The sequence below is a fragment of the Meriones unguiculatus genome, chromosome 17 (assembly GCF_030254825.1).
Source record: "Meriones unguiculatus strain TT.TT164.6M chromosome 17, Bangor_MerUng_6.1, whole genome shotgun sequence".
NCBI lineage: Eukaryota > Metazoa > Chordata > Mammalia > Rodentia > Muridae > Meriones > Meriones unguiculatus.
In genome coordinates, this window is record NC_083364.1 from 40,692,645 (window position 1) to 40,713,532 (window position 20,888).

At 46.4% G+C, this 20,888-nt stretch overlaps 1 protein-coding gene across 2 annotated transcripts in view; it reads left to right on the forward strand.

Moving 5' to 3' along the window:
- Positions 1-6,923: 6,923 nt before the first annotated feature.
- Hgd (homogentisate 1,2-dioxygenase) overlaps positions 6,924-20,888 on the forward strand; it is a 48,136-nt gene continuing 34,171 nt past the window's right edge. Inside the window, exons 1-5 of one of the 2 annotated variants that reach the window (XM_060370368.1) lie at positions 6,935-7,090; positions 12,190-12,519; positions 14,061-14,132; positions 15,113-15,201; positions 19,270-19,375. In XM_060370368.1, the coding sequence (XP_060226351.1) occupies positions 12,493-12,519; positions 14,061-14,132; positions 15,113-15,201; positions 19,270-19,375 (294 nt within the window). In that variant the 5' untranslated portion in view covers positions 6,935-7,090; positions 12,190-12,492. Of the gene's footprint in view, positions 7,091-12,189; positions 12,520-14,060; positions 14,133-15,112; positions 15,202-19,269; positions 19,376-20,888 lie in introns of both variants that reach the window. The other variant, XM_060370369.1, reaches the window with a different exon arrangement.

Genomic DNA, 20,888 nt, shown 5'->3' on the forward strand with positions numbered 1-20,888 from the left:
TCTTTCTCCAGCTCTCCAACCTCATTAGGTTTCAAGTCTTCCTCAAAGTCTCCTTCTGGCAAGAAATTATTGTCATCAGAAGGACAATACAACTCCTCTGGAGGAGCTGATGGTATAATAACATTTTCTCTTGAAGCCTGCCATCTTTCTAACCTCCTTCTCTCTGAGCCTGAAAGTTTAGCTTTCTCAGTTTCCTGTTGCTTATACAGACTACCTTTAATTAAGTTCCATAAAGAAAACACTAGGTTAATGCCTTGTCCCATTTTTATTTTGGGATTTACTCACTGCTCCCCTTCTATTTAATGCGAGCTCGCCAGCCAAACAGCGGTGTCCTTCACTGAATCCCTGTATCTCGAGCCCCACATTGGGCGCCAATCTGCCGGGGCCAGCCGGTCAGAGTCGAACTGTTCTTGAGTCGGGTGTGAGGATTAATATTAATAAAATAAACACACAGCACACAGGAAACTTTTTAAAGGTCCAGAGTCGACAGCCATAGCAAAAGGCAGACTGCTGCAGCAAGCAGCAAGTCTCAAATGCTGCCTCATCCTCTGCCTCCAGCCTTCTGACCATTTTATTCTTTGAGGAGTTACTTTAGCCAGTAAAACATCTCAGAACAATAGGTTAATTTGCACAAGGAGCCTGAGGAAGAGGTGTAACCCTCACAAGCTATCCCACCTGTTGTCACAAACAAAAGGAGATGGACTTGCAAGTTCTCCTCTGCCATTAGTAAAGGCCTGCTAAAAGCCATCTCTCCGCCGAGATTTAAATATCAAAGCAGGCCGCTGAGTCACGGCTCCCGACAGACATGGATGAGAAAGATGCTGTACTCTGGCTTCTTCACTCAGGACAAAGATTTGATGGCCTTCACCGCTTCTCCTTTCAACCAACCTCTCTAAACTACCTATGTCCTAGGCAAGTCCAGACATGGGCTGTGTGCCAGACAGCCCACTCTAATTATCTGTCTACGATGACCAATCCAAAGTGAGGCAGGAGACCCCTCCTAGGCCACCTTTCAAACCTCTAGCCCTCCCAGAGAAAAAGTAGATTTCAACTTCTGTCTTGTTAGTCGGGTGGGCACATGCTCTTTGCTTCTAATAAAACTTGTTTGCTTGCTGTGGCTGGCTTCCTTTCCACCTTTGAAATCTTTGCTTGGCAGAGAAAACAAACCCAACCCAGGACTGTTAGACAGTATCAGCACTGCTAGTAACCCCCCACCCCCCGCCCCAAACCTATAGACAGCCATGTTCCTTTAGACAACTTTGCCATGCTCATTGGAGCACCAAGAGCCATGAAAGTAGAAAAGGGAAGAATAGCCAAGGCTGTGCCACATTCTTTTCCTGACACATTCTTTAGTCTATCAAAGTATGAAACAAAGTTTAAAAAAATGGCTATAAAAATTAACATTTTTATTTCCCCAGCCCTTTCTGAGTAAGCAGGTTAGACAAAGTATAAAATTCAATTACTGTACATGGTGCCAGTATCTGGGAAATGAAGACTTTTTCACTCATACTTCCGATTATTCCCTTTCAACACAAAGAAAAAAAAAAAACCTAAGTAAGGTGTTGAATTATAGATCATTAGAAGTAATACTTAATGGTAAATGAGTGTGATTTTTTTAAAATTCAGAAGTGAGTTTTAAAATAAAATCTCTTGCATTCATATCTATTTTTATGTGAACAAATTTTCTGACTTGTATAGCCACAAAAAATAGGATTAAATGATACAATCTTGCTATTTCAGATTAAGGGTTATTCATTCATAAATACACAAAGGAGGAAAAAGAACTAGAGAAATCCTTTCAGGGCTTGTAAAATGGCTCAGCAGGTAAAGGCTCTTGCTGCCAAGCCTGACAATGGAGTTTGAGCCCAGGACCCACATGGTGGGACAGGAGAACCAGTCCCTCAGGTCAGTGGTTCTCAACCTTCCAAATGCTGCAACCCTCAAATATCCTTCATGGTGTGATGACCCCCAAACATAAGGTTATTTTGTTGCTATTTCACTGTAATATTGCTGATGTTATGAACTTTCATGTGAATATTTGATACGTAGGATATCTGATGTACAACCTCTGAGAGAGGGTATTTTGAACCCCCCAAGTGGGTTCAAATGGGTAGTGACCCAGACCCACAGATTGAGAACCACTTCTTTAAGTTGTCCGTAGGTACACTGAGATATGTACAACCCTCCCCCACAAAAACTCAAATATACTGAACATTTCCAGTAATTTTGTATACATAGCTAATGATAAATTATCCAGATATGTTGTATTTCAGGCCAGTGACCTAGAGAAGAGTCTTCACACACACACACATACACACGCACATACAGACAGTGCGTCGGCTGAAGAGAACCTCACCACCTGCCTCAACCTCCCAGGTACCTGAGACCACAGGCATGCATCCCAACATTGGGGCTAGAGGTCACCATTTATGACACTTGCATTTGATCCTTTCCCCAGCTTGCTGATGGCTGAGTGTAGACCTTGTCTGGGGAGCTTCCACAGAGAGTGAAGTTCCTATCTGCTCGGTCAAAAGCAGCAACACCTGCAGGCTTCAGCTCTTGCTTCTTCCCTGCTCCACACATCCCCAGTATTGGCTCATCAACCCCCCACTCTCTCCAGGTTCTATTCATTTTGTTTTGTTGCTCATTGCTTGGGTATTGTCACTGTTCTCCGGCCCAGCATGCCCTTGGCTTAGCCTGACAGTCTCATCCTCCCTCTGGGGATGTTTTTAAACGTGGCTCTCCTAGCCAGGTCACTTCTGTTTCCTCTACTTCAAAAGCCTGCCCAAACACTCCAGTTCCTGGGAGGCTCCTGAGTAGGACCTCCCAATTTCAGCCACACTGTCCCCAACACAGTATACCACACCGCCTCTTCTTTATCCACACATACTGTTCCCTCTGCTGAAGCCCTTTCTAACCCTTACTCTGTGGGATGTGGCCCAGACATCATCTCCACTGGGAGGCCTTCCCTGGCTCTCCTAGTCTGGACACGGTGCCCTGTCGAATCCCACCAATAACACCTGGACCAGTAGTCGCTCTCCTAGCACTTCGCACACACTGTTGAAATGGTCCTCCAGAAGAAATGAATAAAAGAATGAATGAATATGTGCTCACATTCATTAAAATGGGAAGCCATTAGACAAAGAATCAAGACTACCCGTACTGTGGTTTTTTATTCTCATTCTCTGGATGTGTGCCTCACAGTACCTGGCATGGTAATTACAAAGCAAATAATTTATTGAATCACTTTTATTAAAAAAAAAAAAATGGAAAAGGCAGGAGATAAGGTTAACTCACATAAAAGGAATTCCTAAAGCCTAGTCATGAGGGACCACCTGGGAATGAGAAACAACTCTGATTATTTGAATTGAAGCCAGGTGCAGAGAGCTCTTGAAGGGTGGGGTGAACTGTTCTGAGAAACAACCAGCTATAAACTATGTACAACCAGCTGTAAACTATAGAGCAAAAGTGACCTGATTTTCAGGTATAAAAACCCTGTGCTTTGCATGTTCGGGGTCATCTCCTGCTTTTGGAGGGACGACCCTATCACGATAGCAATAAAACCTCTTGCTTTTGCATCGAGTTGTGGTCTGTGAGGGTTCCTGGGAAGGGCGCGATCCTGAGCAGTGAGACTCCAGGTCTTACAGTCATAGGTTAATTTTGATTTAAACATTTTCAGTTCCCTAAAGAAAATGTCATCTAGCCAGGAATCTGTCATCACTTTTCTTACAAATACTGTAGCCAGCCTTTGCTACTTTGTGTGTTCTTTCTTCACTTCTTTTCTTCTTTCAAACTCCTAACACTAGATAAAAGAGAAAACAGGATAGAGAGGAAAGAGCTCCCTGAATAGAGTCAGGGTTCGGAAATGGGTCAATATTACCATTAGACTACTTCCTGCTGATTAAAATCTTCCAGTTCCTCAGGGCAAGCTTCATCTTCACCATCAGGATAGCTAATTTCTTGTTATTTCTTCTTTGCGTACAACTACCTGAGACCAACAGCAACCAACAACCCACCAGCTGCTTCCCTATTGGAGCTCTACCATTTATCTACCCTCTGAAGAGTTCCCAGAATTCCAAATGTCGCACAATTGCAGAAACTATCTGCAGCTGGCAAGATTATGCCCCTCTCAGAGCATGAGGCAAATCATAGTCAGCTGCTGCAAAGCAGCCCCGTATCCCCACACCTGGAATTAAAACAAAGACATGGTCTTATAATACTTCTTGTTTTTAAAGAAACCAAAATTCTCACTACAAAACATATATGTATATTTTTTTAAGATAGGTTCTCTACATATCCCTGGCTGTCCTGGAACTCACTATGTAGACCAGGCTGGCCTCAGACGCAGAGAGATCCACCTGCCTCTGCCTCCTCTGTGCTGGGACTCCATACCTAGTCCCGAAACACTTAAACCTGCCTTAGAAGCTGGCTCCATAGAAAAGTGAAGCAGGGAAGAATTTCCTTTGTCTCTTACTGGCTCCTGTGTTGCCACCAAAGCAATTTAGAAGTCAGTACTAAAGCTCTAAGGTACTCATACACTCAGACATAGAAGAGATACCTTTCCTGAATTTAGAGTCTGCATGCTGTATGGTTAGCCTCAATAACACAGGGATCTCCATGCACTTCCTTCAAAGCCTGAATGTGAAGCCCAGAGTTTGTATACCATATAATATCATTTGATCTATGTGCTGAGATTCCCTGTAAGCTGCCTGCCAGGAATTAGTCCGCAAGTTTGTACCAGCATCCCTTATTTCTATGACCATGGCCCATAGGGCTGCCCTCCATGTGGAAACAGCACATAATACACAGGCAGATCATTGCACTGCAGCTACAGTGTGCCACAGTCCTGAGCTTTGAAGGTTGCTTAGCCCCATAATCTAAAGACAGGATCTCAGAAAGGCGGCCTGGATCCATTTCAGAACTGAACACATGGATCTGGGATGGGCTTACTGAATGGTTCTTTTGGCCTCACCTGAGACCACTTACGTGCCTGCAGTCATCTGGCACCCAGATCGCCTCATCCCCATCGGTGGCACTTAGTGTAGGCTATGGAGCTGCCGCCTGCCCCTGGGAGCTGGTCCCACCTCTTTATATGTTAGTCTGAGACAGCAGGAAATACACACGGTGTCTGCGGGCAGTTTTTCAAGCCACTGTGTTATGTTTTCTAATGTCATGTTTCCCAAGATCCAGAGAAGAAAAGAGACTCCATCTCTTGACTTGATTTTACGTAGAGTCTCACTGTGTTATCCACGCTGGCCTCAAACTCAAAATCCTCTTGCCTTAGCCTCCCAAGTGCTACCCAGCTAGAGACACGATTGAGTGAGGAAACAGCAAGGTCATGTTCAAGGGGCATACAGAAACATGGGGGAGAATCTACGCTTTGTTTGCAATTTACTATAACGGATTCTTTTTTCATCCCCTCCCTTACTCTCCTTTCCCTCCCTCTTTTCTCCTTTCGTTCCTCTCTCCCTCCAGCCCTCCCTCCTTCCCTTTCTTCCTTTCCTCCATCCTCAGATGCCCTATATGAAGTTGTATGCCAGAGAACAGAGGAGTAAAGAGGCAAGAAAAGGCTCACATTTCAGGGTTAATCAGAAAGGGAAAAAGAAAACCACTTTCATATTCCTCTTCTGTGTGCTGAGGATCAGCCCTCAGTACCATACAGCTTTCTCATTTTGGAATCAACCAAACATGTGGGGCTGTAATGGCCCAGGGTTACAGAGAAAGGGTCAAGGGAGCTTCGATCCGGGAAGATGGCAGGAGTTGGCTCTCTCCCCACCTCTCATCCTGGCACCATAAAGCTAGCTCCCCCACCATCAACCCTAGTAAGAATTTATTACCCTGAGAGTTATCAGGCTTCACTCCTTGTTTCACTTTCTAAGCGCCCCCACCCCCACCCTGAGTACGCATGTGAAGCACCTTCCAACACCCTTTCCTTGGCCAATGTTAGGACCGGTTAGGACAAAGGACAAGGGAGCCTGGGAGAAGGCAGCTGGGAAGCACTCTGCTGTTAAAGCTATTTTCATAAACCTGCACTTGTCTGTTTCTCCCTTAACCCAGCTATCACCCAAATAACCAAGACTCTATTACATTGCTTTAATAAGCTTCACAGTGCAATAACCGAGCAGTTATTACTCATTATTCTTAACCCTCTAAATTAACCTGGCTCCCCAGCATGCATCCCAGAGATACTTGCGCTTTTATGGCTTTCCTGCTCCACCTCCTCTCTGCTGAAGTCTCCTGCACTGAGACAGGAGATTCTCAGAACAAGGATTGCAACCAGATAGGGAGTGGTGGTGCTGAAATCAGCATCTGAATGACACGATAACCGTGTGCCTACAGTCTGCTTTCAGAGGAAGGAAGGCATCAGGAAACAAATGGCTAAAGATTGGAGAATACTAAATACAGTTTAAGAAAACAAGACAAATGACAGTAAACATCTCAGTTTGCTCTCAGTGCAACACTTGAGGTCCTCAACAACTCACACTCCCTCACACTCTGGGAGCGGAGCTCTTCCCAGGGAGGCAGGGGCAAGAGTGTCCAGTCCTTGTCCCCTTCCTCCCACAGCTCTTGCTCCTGGCTCAAAGCACCTTGCGTTTTTCCATGGGCATGGGGCATTGACCTTGCTCCTTCCTGGCCTGAGTCAGGATTGAGAATTCTCTCTCATGTCTGTCAGGTGCTAACTAATTCCCACAGTTGCTTTCTTAGACAGGTTTCCATTCTCTGGGGAGTGGGGGATGGAGGAGGCGGGGGAGGGGGCAGGGAGGAGAAGCCTTCCTTAAAGTGAAACACATAATTGGGCAATGTTTACCTCAGGTGAGAGGAACCGCCAGTTCTCTGGGCACGCTCTCAGAAATGACTTGGGGTTAATAATTCCAAAAAAAGAAAAAAAGTTGTGCAAGAATTTTTGAGGTAGGCATGTTGGACTTTCTGACTTGTGAGTCAGTTAAGCAACTCCGACCTGCTGAGCCACGGAGACAGGGTACTGGTGAAGGCGAGAACGCCCAGAGAGCAGCTTTAAAGAGACACCGAAACGCCAGTACCTCCTAAGCTTGGCTTTCCTTCTGGCAGAAGGGAAATGGCAGAGTTAAAGGTAAGAAACCATCTGGCTGGATTTGAATTAAGATCAGAGAGTGTGCCTGGGGCGCATCGCTTAAACTGGGCCCTGCACACCTAGCGGGTGTCAAACCTCAATGCCACACAAAGAAGAATGGGAGAGAAATGGACAGAAAGCAAGAAAGGACGGCAGAGCAAGAGGGGAGAGGTGTCTAACGAGTTTATTGTGCCTTCTTCAGAAGTCTTCTGGTGTCGGAGTTGTAAAAGACTGGTGGGTTGGGGCTGTAGAGGTGGCTTAGTAGGTAAGAGGACTTGCTGCTCTTCCAGAGGACCCGAGTTCAGTTCCCAGAGCCCACTCAGCAGCTCACAAGTCCAGCTCCGGGGCATCTGACACCCTCTTCCAGCCTGGTGGCCTCTACAGGCTCATGTGCATATGTATTCACATACACACATACATAAACACACAAGCTCACTAGCTCTCGCACACGCGGGAACACACACACATCTGAAGGGGCTCGGCCTAAACCCGTGTGTTCAGCCGCTGTGCTGCGGTGTTAGCAGGAGCTGACTGAGCTGAGCTAACAAGGAAGAGATGGCAAAGGAGGCAATAGCATCCTTGCCTTTGTTAATTCCTAAGGTTGTCTCGAGGGCCAGTGATCATGCTGAGAGCCCCCCTTCTACATGGACACACACATGTATGTGTTCTCCACTCCTTCCCCACCACTCTCTGTCATCCTGAGCCTTCCTGGACTGCTTCAGGCCAGCCAGTTCAATGTGCTCAATCTACTTAATCGTCTGGTGGTTCAGACTCAGCTCTGGACAGAACCTTTTGTTTGGTGTGCCGTTGAGAAGAGTGACTGGGTCACGTGATGCAGGTGCTAGGTGCTTTAACTATGCATGAGTGCTCTTCATGGTAAGCCTGGGGTGTGGGTGCCATTTTATATCTATTTTAAACCAATAAGGAAAGCAAGGTGGAGGGAACCATCCAGGGTTCCTGCTGGTAAATTATGGGGACCTCAGTAGAACTTGGGCTTGAAAAGAAGTTCAAATCTCAGGCCCCAAAGGGAAGATTAGTGGCACCTATTTGGCTTGTACCTTTGGGCCAGGGATAAGAAGTTTGTTCCTGGTTTCTAAAACTCTACCTAGTGCTCAGCACCTGGAACTAGAGCATCCTGATAAATTTGCTGAAGCCAAGTGAGACGGCCTCCCTACGTCTCTTCCTGGGATGTAGGGACTGAACATTGATTGCCGGGAAGCCTTCTAATCAAAGCTGGGATGGTGAATCCAGCAGGCCCCTAATTAATAGACGCCTTGAAGGTGCTTAGCACCGTGGTAAGGGGCTTTTCTCCTTTATCTTCACCCCAGATTGAGAGTTAGCTCTCATCCTGTGCTTAGCTGGTGGCCTTGCACTTAATGCAGATTGGGGATGGAGAAACTTCTCAAGGGAAGCTGTCCCTAGGTGAAGTGACAAAGAATTAGGACGGAGGAAATACCCCATGCGAAGATGCAAAATACCCAGAAAGATCTGTGGGCTTCAGGAACCTAGTACTTCAGCTAAATTGGAGGCTGCTGCATGAAAGGAGGTTCCCAGGAGGGGACCAATGTGTGGATCTGAATCGCAGGGGAGCAGGCATAGAGAATGGGACCATAATGCCAGGGGTGCAGTTGAGGATGTAGAGAAAGGAGAATTCTTCAGTTTTGTTTTTTGATGGAAATCCTATGAGACAGCTCATCTTCAAGGGAGGAAACACTCTTACCATTTATAAATAAATCATATCTAAAGTCCTGTCCTGCCGCAGTGTTTAAGCAACTTATTATGCAAAACACCAGCACATGCAAATGGCACGCTGGCCTTTGTTCTCCGCTTCAAAGGCTTGCCCTGCCTGCTGTCTAACGGATCTCCAGAAGGAAAGGTCATTTCCAGAGGTCAGGCATCTCGACACGGAGAGCCAGATTAAAGCACACCCAATAAACATTATATATTAGTATATATAATATTATATAATCAATAAACGTTATAAAACTTAATTTAAAACGTTTCTCACATTTCCTCCATCATTTCAACGGCTATGTCAACACAAAACCTTGAATGAAACCATATTGACATAAATAAAAGCGTAACTAGGGGAAGCAAAGTCAAAAGCTAAAATGATCCCATGAAGTTCAAGGTTGGACTTCCTGCCACTTCGGGTCTACCATCTCTCACATGGAGAGCTAGTTTCACATGCCCGCTTCAGGCCGGAAATGATTCTTCCGATGAGAGGACACACTGGCCCATAGTTTCCTGTTGGGCTACACCAAATTGCCATAAACTTACTGGGTTAAAATAACACAAACCTTCCCCTGCACTTCTGGAGAGTGGATGTCCCTCTAGGCCAACATCTAAGTGTCAGCGTGGCTGAGCTTGTCTGGAGGCTCTGAAGACTCTTTCTGTGGCTTCAATTTTTAAAGAGCCTACATTCCTCGGCTCCCAGCACCTTTATCTTCACGCTTAGATCTCTGCTTTCCCTTTTCCATATCTTCTACTGCTGTCCAAACAGGATACAGGCGATTACCTTTGAGAACACTCAAAAAATCAGCAGTCTTCCCATGCCCAAAGCTGTTTGCTTATTCACATCCTCAGAAGTATATCTGATCACATTTCCAAATTCATTCTGAGTTACCTCAGGGCAACTGGAAAATCACCTCAGGACGGACCTTCCTTAGGCTCCTTCCCAAAGAACGGAGACTGGCGAAGACAGCTAGTAACAAGGTGACAGAGACCAGAATGAAGAATTCAGTGCCTCTAGTCGGGTTTTTCTTGAGATGGGCATGAAGACTGCAATTTGCCCCCACGACTCCAGCCTCCAGAGAAAAACATCTGCTCTCTCTCAGGCCAACCCGGGAAGACAGAATTCGCTGTGACAGGATTCTTCTGGTTTTTAACTTTGCAGTCAGGGGCTGTTCTGTGCAGCCACAAACTCAGGGCAGGTATTTGAGACAAGAGACTACGCGTCTACTAACTCCCTCACTACCACTACATCTATGGCCATCAGTTTACCTTTTAGCGTTGGTTTGCTCTGGGACAGGAAGGAGTAGGTACTTGTTTTTACTCTCACTGATCTACCTCTTCACTCTGTGGCCCATGGAGCCCCAAGTTGCTTCTCTGGTTCTTTTTTTTTTTGTCTGTTTTGTTTCATCTTTGTCTTACAAGGTCTTGGGTAGCTGGGGAGGGTGGGGGAGAGGTTGAGCTCACTACTCAGAGCGTTGACCTTGAACTCTTCTTCACGTACCTCCCAAGTGCAGAAATCACAGGCTGAGCCACCGCCTGTGACTCCTGGTTTATTGTTAACTAACCGATAACACCCACTTTGAGGACTGTTTGCCAAAAGGTTGGGGTTTCAAAGTTCTAAGCTGTCTACTTAAAAGCCAGTGCCTGGCAGTTTTAGGCATTAAGAAATAAGAAACATAGTCATTCCAGACCATTAGTCAGCCTGCAAGTTTCCTTAACAACCTAGATTTTATGATCCCATTAAGGTTAGCCAGGAAAACTGGATCCTTTCACAGAAAAAAAAAAATTAAATTAAAAAAAGAGGAGCCCTAGGCCTCTCTCTCTCTCTCTCTCTCTCTCTCTCTCTCTCTCTCTCTCTCTCTCTCTCTCTCTCTCTCCAGACTTGTCCCTATTTCCATAGCACCCAGTAAAAGGAAGTGAGGCCTGCTCCCCCACCCAGTGTTACCCAGAAGAACCTGACTCAGAAGAAAGTACCTGACAAGTAAATGATATCCTGGGGACCAGGTGAGAACCAAAAAGCTGGATGCGAGTGAGCTGCCAAAGAAGTGACTGCACCCAACTCACGCGGGCCCCAGAAGTGTATTCTTTCATTTAACGAGCGTGGAAAGAAAGAAGACCGTATTTTTATATAGCACCAAATTATTCAGAAATCTGAGCTGAAGGAAACATAAACACGCTCCCTGAATGTCAGGTTTTTATTTCGTATTTTGCAGAAGGCGCGTCTTTACATAATCGCAGCGGCTGCGGGAGCGCAGCGCTTGGGTTTTTCACAGATGATAAAAGGACAGTTCAGATTCTGTCCTTGGACTGGGGGCCTTGAGACAGCAGCTGCAAAAACACAGCTCCCCCCACCGCGAAGCCTTCCTAGGCGGCGGCAAAGCGCCCCATCTTAAAGCTCTATAATTTTGCTCCGGGAGGGTTAGGAGGACCAGCCTGCTAACGGTGACTCAGCACCTTCCACCTGCTCTTTAAGCTAGTGCACTTCCATGGGGTGGAATAAAAAAAAAAAGACTCAAAATTGCTCCCTCCCTCCCTCCCTCTCTCCCTCCTTCCCCCTTTCCCTCAGAGCTCGGAGGGGTGGCTGCCTTCCCAGCCAACAGCTGTTCTTTCTGTCTTCTTTCCCTTTTTCCTTAGAGCACATCCTTAATCAAATGGTTCAGATTCACTAGCTCTGGTTTTCCCCTTGTTCCTAACGCACCTCTAACCTCTGTTGGGGGGCGGGGGGGGGGGCGGTTACAATGAGCAGCGGAGGTTAATCAGTGAATCCGCCCCTGCCTGCCAGAAAGCTGAGCTGGCTGCGGAGCTCTTAGGCCTCTCTTCCTCCCCGCAGATAGGAACAATGTGGCAGCCCAACAAAGAAGAGTGGGGCCGCTGTCCTCCTCGGCCCGGCTTCTGTCGCAGGCTGATCTACAATTCTGTTTCACAGAGCTGAAGATAATTTGCGGTCATTGCTGATTCTCAGCGGCTCCGACTCAGTCCTGTTGGTGATGAGCACAAGGCTCATTTTGAGAGAAGAAAATTGTACTCAGCGGAGGTTCAGGGTAGTGGATCGCCTCTGCCATTACCCCAAAGCTATAATTCCGTACTGCGTGCAGCTTGGAACACATCTCATTATAATAGAACTTGGTTGGGGGAGGAGGTTTGTTCTGATAAATTTTCAGAGAGATTTAAAAACTAAGACTGTGGGGGTTGAGAGGTTTAGCTCAGTGGTGACATACATGGGGCCTCGAGTTCAACCCTCCAGCAACACCCTCCCCGGACCAAAAAAAAAAAAAAAAAAAGTGTCTGACGGGCAAATGAATAATTTCATTCCCGTTGCTTTCTAGGTCATAACATTTCACATTTCATATTCCTTCCAAATATAGACGCTGCTGGCCTGATGACTGCTCACACATATCCAGCCTGTGTTACAGCTAGCTCATTCTTCCCCTGCCAAGAACTTTGAAGGGCCTACCCTCCGCCCACACCCATCCTTCTTATATCTCTTCAAGAACTGTGTTCAGATGGTGGCATTTCACTCACCCAGGAAGGCTGCGCTCTCCCTATCGTGGGCTAAAACCAACTCGCTTTTACGTTAGAGCAAAGGGAGGTCAAATCCCACTCACCGTGGCAATCACGCACTTTGAGGTCTAGTCCTGAGGGAGAAACTCCCAATGGAGGCTCACTGAATGGCTTGCGTGAGCGGAGACACAGAGGTAAATAAAACCGGCACAATCCCAAACTTCAGGAAACATAGCCGAACAGGGAAGCCAGACAGTGTCAGCCAGTTGGGTGTGCTAAGCATTGAAAGTATAATATGTCTTGGGGCGCAGTGGGTGAGCAGTAACTGAGCCAGGATGTTGCAAAAATTTGCCACCCATCCTCAATGGCCCTAAGCACGATTTCATGCAACCTTTTTGTAAATACATTTCCAGAGAGGAAACTAAGATGTTTCAGAGGGCTAATGGGATTCCAAGGCATCTAGAGGCATCTAGAGGTTGGGGCAGCCTCCCATAGAGAGGCACCATGGGCTCTCAGTTTGTAGACCAGCAGATGGCTGTGTCAGCTGTGCATTCATTCTCCAAGGAACAGGGAACATATAACTTAGAGCACAACACAACAAATGACAGCAGTTGGTCCTAGTACAGCTGTCCGTGGACGTTAACCTGATAACTGAGATCTTGGACAATCAGTGTTTATTGGCTTTACCAATGACCACCAATAAAGCGGTCTTTACGGGGGGGGGGGGGATAAACTTCAGGGGACACCTGTAAGTTACCTTGTTGAGAAACTTGATTTTCCCCTGAGATGGCAATCAGAGCAGGCTCCCCCAGAGCACAGCTCGTACGCACACCCCACGCAGGGACTCACAGGCACACACACTATAGATAACCCAGGTGAGGTTGGCTCCCGGGGAAGGAGTTTTCCAGCAAGCATCTTCCGGTCACTCGAAAGCCACCTCTTCCCAGTTTGGGGTGTTGGTTTCTTGTTTATTTCTTTGTTTTAGGGTGTGCAGTCCCGGGGAAAGGAATTGCAATGTAGAGCCAGCAGGTTCCTGCTGATTTGGAGTCGAAACAATGCCTGTGCCATCTCCCTTCCAGGAATTTCCACATAGAACCAAAATTAAAGAGCTCATTCTTGAAATGGGATCATTAAAAGCAAGCTTAATAAAACCAGTCAAGAATGGTTAAGGGTAGAAAAAAAAAAGTCTGTGAAATACCCAGCATTCCTCTGGTTAACTGCAAATATTTAAATACACACAACACTTAAGGGTTCCTAAATGGTTGGCAGCCGAGACATAGCAGATATTACATACAGAGAGCATCATACACAGAGACATGCCCTCCCTCCTAGCTGTTCTTGCCTTTGTAGAAAGGCAGTGTTGTGAAACATTCTTTCAATCCCATTCAGGGCTGGGAGTATGACTCAGCAGGTCTATCAACTGCAGCTCAGGTTCAAGGACCAGAGTTTGGATCCCCGGAAGGCACCAGCTTGTGAGAAGTAGAGGGTCAGGAGGTCCTGGAGCAAACTGGCTAGCCGGCCTAGCGGTGAACCTCCAGTTCAGAGAGAGAGAGACTACCTCGGTATATAAGGTGGAGAGCAAGCAGGAAAGGCATTCAATATCAACTGTGGTCCTTTACACACACACACACACACACACACACACACACTCACCACACATATGTAAGCCTATACACACATGAACAAATAAATATGTCCCAGTAACAAAAGAAAACCGTGTCTTTGTCACCTGTAGTACATTTCCGGATTCGGGAACGAGTGTGCTTCAGAGGACCCTCGCTGTCCAGGTTCCCTGCCGGAAGGACAGGTAAGAGTGAAGGGAACGCTGGGAGAGCTCCAAGCTGAAGTCCTGGAAGACAAACTTGGAGGCCAAAAACTGCCCCCAAACACAGTTCTCCTACTTTAGCAGGTGAACTTTCGGTTTCCAAGATCGCTGGGACAATGGCGTTACAGCACAATAGCAATAAAAATATCAAAACTGGACTTAAATCTTTGATTAGCTACAGCAAATTGCCAAATTAGTGAGATTAACTGCTGCAGGACTTCCAGGATATACCCACAAAGTCCAGGATTGGAGCAGCTTTCTGGGAGCTCCTTTTTTGCTGCATCAGACACAAGTATGACTTAAAAAAAAAAAAAAAGTTACTTGAAAAATACATGCACGGTTTTGCACAGCAGCAAAAACTACAGCAAACGGGTTTATCGTCAAAACTTTTTGGTGGCTATTTCATGGCATAAAAAGTACTTATCAACTGGGCATAGTGGCATACACCAGGAACCCCAGCACTCATGAGGCAGAAACGGGGGGGGGGGGATCTTGAATTTGAAAGCAGGCTGTTTGAGAGCAGGCTGAATTTGAGAGACCTGTCTCAAAAACAAAAGAAATGCTCCTGACATAGTAGGTCCTTTTCAAAAGGAAAAAAAATGACTAGTTATTACATATGTCTCTAAGACCCTCACTCTGAGGTAAGCATGGAAAGAAATATTCAAACAATATTGGGCTACTTCGGTCAGTGAGGTAAGGGTGACGTCACCACACATGTTATGAATTTTCCACAATAAGCCTGTATCACTCCCACGATAGGGGAAGTCACGGGGTATTCCATGTAAACTTGGGTTGGGAAAGTAACATGCAGAGGCCTAGAGCCTCCCCGATTCAGGCCAGGATCTAACCCCCTCTCCCCCGTCCCCGTAAGCTCCCCCAACACACACACAGTGAACTGTTTGGTGGGAAGGTAGGTGCTTTGGATATTGGAATGACGCTGTGTGTTGGCTCCTTTGTTTTAGAATAATCCTCAGGTCTGCCCCTACAATCTCTACGCCGAGCAGCTCTCAGGATCTGCCTTCACCTGCCCACGGAGCACCAACAAGAGAAGGTGCGTAATGAGATAGGTTCTGACTTACGGTCGGTGGGAACTGTATCCCAGCCACAGTCTCCCCAAGGTCCTCCTCGTGAGCTGTGAGCTGTGAGCTGCATTCTGGGTCACACCAGGGGCATCCAGGCTTGTTCACAGTGAGTGGTCGGCAGCAGAGAGCTAGGGAACAGCCGTCCAGAGGCAAAAAGCAGAGTCCAGTTCTGTTACCAAGGCTCACTAGAATTCCGCAGGAAATGTTTCTCAACTCTGACTTTCCTCTGAGGATTGTATGGTTTCAAATCACAGTCAGAGAAGTGTCAGACATCTGCTTGGCTGACTGGAAGAATGATGTTCTTTCCATGAAACCTGCTAATCCCAGCGGAAGTGCTTGAAAGGTCCTGCAGTGTGGCCCCTTGCGGTTTGAGTTTATGAGGCTTTTCCTCTTTGGAACTTGCCTTTCCTGGGAACCAGTGCATTCATTAGCACAGTATGGCTTGTTCTGTGCTCACTCTAATCCTACAAGCTACCTCAAGAACTTGCTCTCTAATCAGCTTCTACAGAGTAGGTTAGATGCAGACGCCGAAGACCCAGGAGGCAGTCAGGTGTTGTTATTTGAATAAATCGTATCTAATTGTTGGGATTTCAGGTAAGGTATGTACAATGAACGATGTCGCTGACTTTGGAGATTTGAAGGAGAGTTGGAATGGGTCTTATGCTGCCTGAATAGAAGGAGGGAATGGGTTTGTCTCCACTGTCTTGAGTCCTCCTGAGAAGCAGACGGGCCAGTGAGCACAACAGCACAAAGAGCCCCGTGGATGCTAAATATCGTTTCCCTTCATCATGGACTCGGCAGGCAGGCAGGCCCGGTGGTTCAGCTCTTACTCCTTTGTCTATAGCTGTTTGGCACTGAACAAGCTGTCTATCCTCGCAGATTGTCTTCATTTGTAAACTGGATCTCCAGAGACAATGTAGGTGAAGGGATAGGGGAAGATATAGAATCTCGTGTATTTGTCAAAACAAACAAGCAAGCAAAGATTAAGCTGGGCATGCGGTGAATGCCTGTAATCTCTGGAAAGGGGCTGGAGGGAGAGATCCTGGGCTGAAGCCAACCTGGACTACATACCGTGTCTCAAAACACCAAAACCGACTAAGCAGACACAACACCAAATCAGACAAGCCTCCAGAGGCTGTTTCTATTGTCATTTAACTGTCTCTTCCTTAGACAAGATAAGATGATCCACGAACAGCTCCTATCTGCTGCAATGTAAGACAGCCTGGCCTCCATGTCTGTGTTCTTGACTCCATAGTCCATCTACACACAGGCCACCTGGTCTCTGGAATCTGCCTCCTGCCCCCATTATTCAGCAATATCTTCAGCCAGCAGGAGCTGAGCTCTGTTCCAGGAGGCTGAAAGGGAGCTGTTGGCATTTCATTAAGGAGCTGGCAACATTCCCTGCATCAGAATTAAATCTCTGTCCAGGGCAATGTAGTGTAGCCTGGGGAGTTTTATAAACTCAGCTGAAAAATAAGGGACACTAGGCATGGCTCACCCATCTGCTCAGAACTCCCTAGGGGTATTCACGGGACTTTTATGAAAATGCTCAAACCTCCAGCAGAAAAGTGTGTCCTGCCTGCAGTTCTCAGCTAGTCACTGCTCACTTAAACCCCAAAGCACTAGAAACACTAAGATCATTAGAGGTTCCATCTATCTCTTGAGACAGAGAATGTGGAAAGTTTAAACTGTGGTTAAAAACCCATGATGATGAAGGGAGAGCAGTTCAATAACTGTCCAGTGAATGAGTGCCTACACATGCCTGGGGTTTTAGGTAGGTGAACTTGCAGTCCTTAGCCTAACCCTGTGGGATAAAGGTGAGGAGAACAGGACCTGGGCAGTTGAATCATACAGCCAGTGCTGAGACGTGCAGACATGCTCAGCCCACAGACTCCCGGGAGCTGGAAAGGCTTGGCGAGTCCAAGGTCTGACGTCATGGCATCAAGAGCTGGAGGAACAGATGCTCAGTGTCCAGCCAGGCCACCTTCACTCCTGGAGCACCACAGGTCTTCCGTTGTCACGGAAGGTGCTCCCCCCTCCTCACCCTGTCAACCACTGGGAAGACTCAGTGAGACACAGTGTCCCTCTCACCTTTAGGATTCCCTCAGCAGGCTCTTTTCCCATTCCTTGAGGCAGATTTGATTCTGGAAAAAGAGACCTTCAGTTCAGGCCTTAACGTACGCAGACAGCAAAACTTAACAAAGAAAAGAAAAGCCAAAGCAAAACATAAATGGAGCGCTAGCTTTTAAACTCTACTTTGGGGTTCCCTAAAGCCTCTCCCTCCCAACCCCCAACCGTAAGGAGGAGAGAGAAGGTTATTGGGGAGAGGGGGCACAGACCCCTTTACTTCTCCTGTTCTTTTAGGGCTATACCAATCTCCATCAACAGCAAATGCAGCCAGCAGTCTCCGCCAATCCGCTGTGCCCTGAAGCGTTTCTCTCCATCTGTCGGCCACAAACCACCACACCACTCTGGTCCCTTCAAACTGCTACTCGGCACATGTCACCACCACGCACCACACCCTCTCTTTCTGGGCTCTCATATTTATATCCTCAGAGCCCTAGACCACACCCCTCTCCGGGCTGCATGAAGAAGGGTGTTACCAGCTGTCAAAGGCCACGCCCTGCTTGGGACAATTATCGTTGATGAACAAACTGAAACCCAACTAAAATCCCACACTTGGCTTTAAAACAAAAACATGTTTGTGTAACATAACTGATTTTACAAAGAAACCAAAACTTCCATTACACATAAATATACTACATTATGACGTGGATGTATAACTACCCAGGGAACTGAAACTTCTGAAACTTCTCACAAAAGAATTCCAGAAAATACCAAATAAAACCCAGTTGAAACCAATATGGAACTATACAAGAAATTTATAGACAAATTACAAAGGACTAATGAATAAGCAAAACTTATTCAGCCTTACTGAAAATAGAGGACCCATTTAAAATCAAATGCTATTTTTCATTCATTGGAGCTCGAGAGGTGGCTTAGTGAAAAAAAGCATTTGCTGTGTAAGCAGGGGGACCTGAGTTCAAATCCCCGTCACCTACATAAAAAGCCAATATGGCTGCATGCACCCGTGGGACACAGAAACAGGACTGCCAGAGCTCACTAGCCTCCAGTCCAGCTCCAGGCTCAGTGAGAGACCCTGCCTCAAGGGAATAAAACAGAGACTGATGGAGCAGGACACCAGTGTTCTTCTCTAACATAATGCACAAGGGTGTGTCCCCCTGTGCACACACACATTCTCACACATCACCTACATATAGCACACTCACACAAAAAAAATTAGAAACGAGGAAATATCGCTCTAAAAAGTAAAATTATAATAATATCCATAGTGGGGGGAGATGTGGGAGACAAGTTTTCTCCTGTATCATCAGTGTGAGAAGACAGCAGGCCTATAGTTTGCCAATTGTGCTTATACGTGCATTGGAGATACCCAAGGAAATAGAAATACATGAGAAAGAATGTTAAGCTCTGGACCTCTACCGAATAGACGTGAAAAATACTGTAGAGGAGTTGGCCATCCCCAGGAATTTTTAAATTTACGGAATTATTCCACCATTGTCCTAAACCATTCTGTCATTTTAAATAACAAAGTTGAGTCACCTTTTTAAAAAATAACAAAGGCACTCCTTGTATTCTCTCAGGCTATCCAGGATTTGCTGTTCTGACGTGGGAAGTGAGAATTAGTATCCCAGGATGCTTTTCTGTGGATTTCTATGTGTGTTTTCCTCATGGTGCTTCCTTTTCCCTTACAGTTGTTGGAAAAGGCAATCCTCCTCCTCTTCCTCCTCTTCTTCTTCTGGCAGTATATGAATAGGTAGAAGCCAGAGCCAAGCTAAAGGGTGATGGGTGTCATGGAAGGAGTGAAGAGACCAGAGTTACAGGCAGGAGATGGTTATTGAGGAAGAAGCCCACAGACGGTTGTTGAGTGACTTACTGATGGCAGCTCCAGAGCCATTTTGTGTCCCTCGGAACATTGTCTAAAGCTGGGTCTTGTTTTTCTTGTTCCCCCCTAGCTGGCTGTATAGGATTCTTCCTTCGGTTTCCCACAAGCCCTTTGAATCCATTGACCAAGGCCACATCACTAACAACTGGGATGAAGCTGGCCCTGATCCTAACCAGGTAATCCGGCCCCCTGAACTGAAACACACTATGCATTCAAAGCCTTCAACGGAAATGCTCACACTGGGGCCAAAGCCATTGAAAACTTAGACTGATTTTTAAAGTAAGTGCTGGCATTCCTGTTTGTGACTCTTGGCTGAGCAGGGAATCTTGAACTACGCTGATTGATTGTAAGTTTGTGTGGAGAGCAGGGAAGGCAAACATATCTTTTTGGTTTAATGTCATGTAGATAGGCAAGGGTGTGGTTTGGATTTAGTTACAGACTGGTCGGACTGCCTGTATGCCCTTAGGGTTTTAACATTAACCTACACTTCTCTCAGAATACAGAGAACGCCTTTAACACCGACGTCCTTTAAGAGAGACTTCTGAAGTCTGGAATAGGGATGAGAGAATTGTCTGCAAAGGATTCTCAAAGTCCTCTGGTGGCAGGCCACTGTTAATACTCAACTCTCATTCTGCAGCAATGACCCAGCACTGTAAGAGACAGAACTCTCTAAAGGAAGACAAGTACGAGAGCCTGCCGCATTCCCTTTGTCTCTGAGTTTAGCAGGCCCGGGCCTGGGTTTGCGTCCCTGACCCCACTACTTACCAGCCAAGCCCTTGAGCCACGGTGCCTCACTTATAAACGTGATGACAACACTGGCCTTGCAGCACCGTGAGAGCTCTGTGAGAGAGTAGGTGCGAATTCGTTTGCACGGTGCCTGACAGGTAACGGGAAGAACCGTGACTCTGCTGTCATCCTGCTGCAGTCACTTGCAGGCTGAGGCAGGTCCCGTGAGCCTCGGATTTTACACTCGAGTAAATCGAGCTCTTACTTAGATGTTTTTTTTTCCCATTCTGAGGATCTGTCCACACCCCTGCCTTACTTCTCTCCTGAGTCCAAGGAGAACCAAGGTTCCAAGGGAACCTTGCTTCTCCTTGTTGACCCATGACAGTTCATCTATTCCTGAAAACATCTACAAAGTTACTTCTGCTAAATGCTCAGGTTTTTTTCCCCTCTTAGACAAAAATTGGAATTTTTCAATCATTTTGTTTCCTGCCTTGCTCCATATCTCCTCCTAATTATAGGAACTTAGAGGGCAAAGCACAGTTTGAAGGCTGCCCACCCTCTCCACCAAGAACAGAAATGGAAGAATTCAGAGTGGTCAAGATGTATCTTAAAATATTATCTACTTCAGTCATTTTAAACTGGGTTTTTGTTTGTTTGTTTGTTTTGGTTTTTGTCCCTAACAATTGACTCTTAACCTTATGTGACTTTCTTTTTTGGTATCCAGGGTTGAACCTAAGGACTTCACATATGCCAGGCAAGCTCTGACACAGAGCTACCCCCCTGCCCTCTTTGTACTTACTGGGTGACAGTCTTACTAAGTTGTTATGGTGGCCTTGAACTCACTCTGCATCCTGGGCATATCTTGAACTTGGAATCTTCCCATGTCAGACTGCTGAGTAGCTAGAATTGTGGGGGCCTGTGCCACAAGCCTGGCCTTTTGTGAAGTTCAGTGGTCTAGCAAAT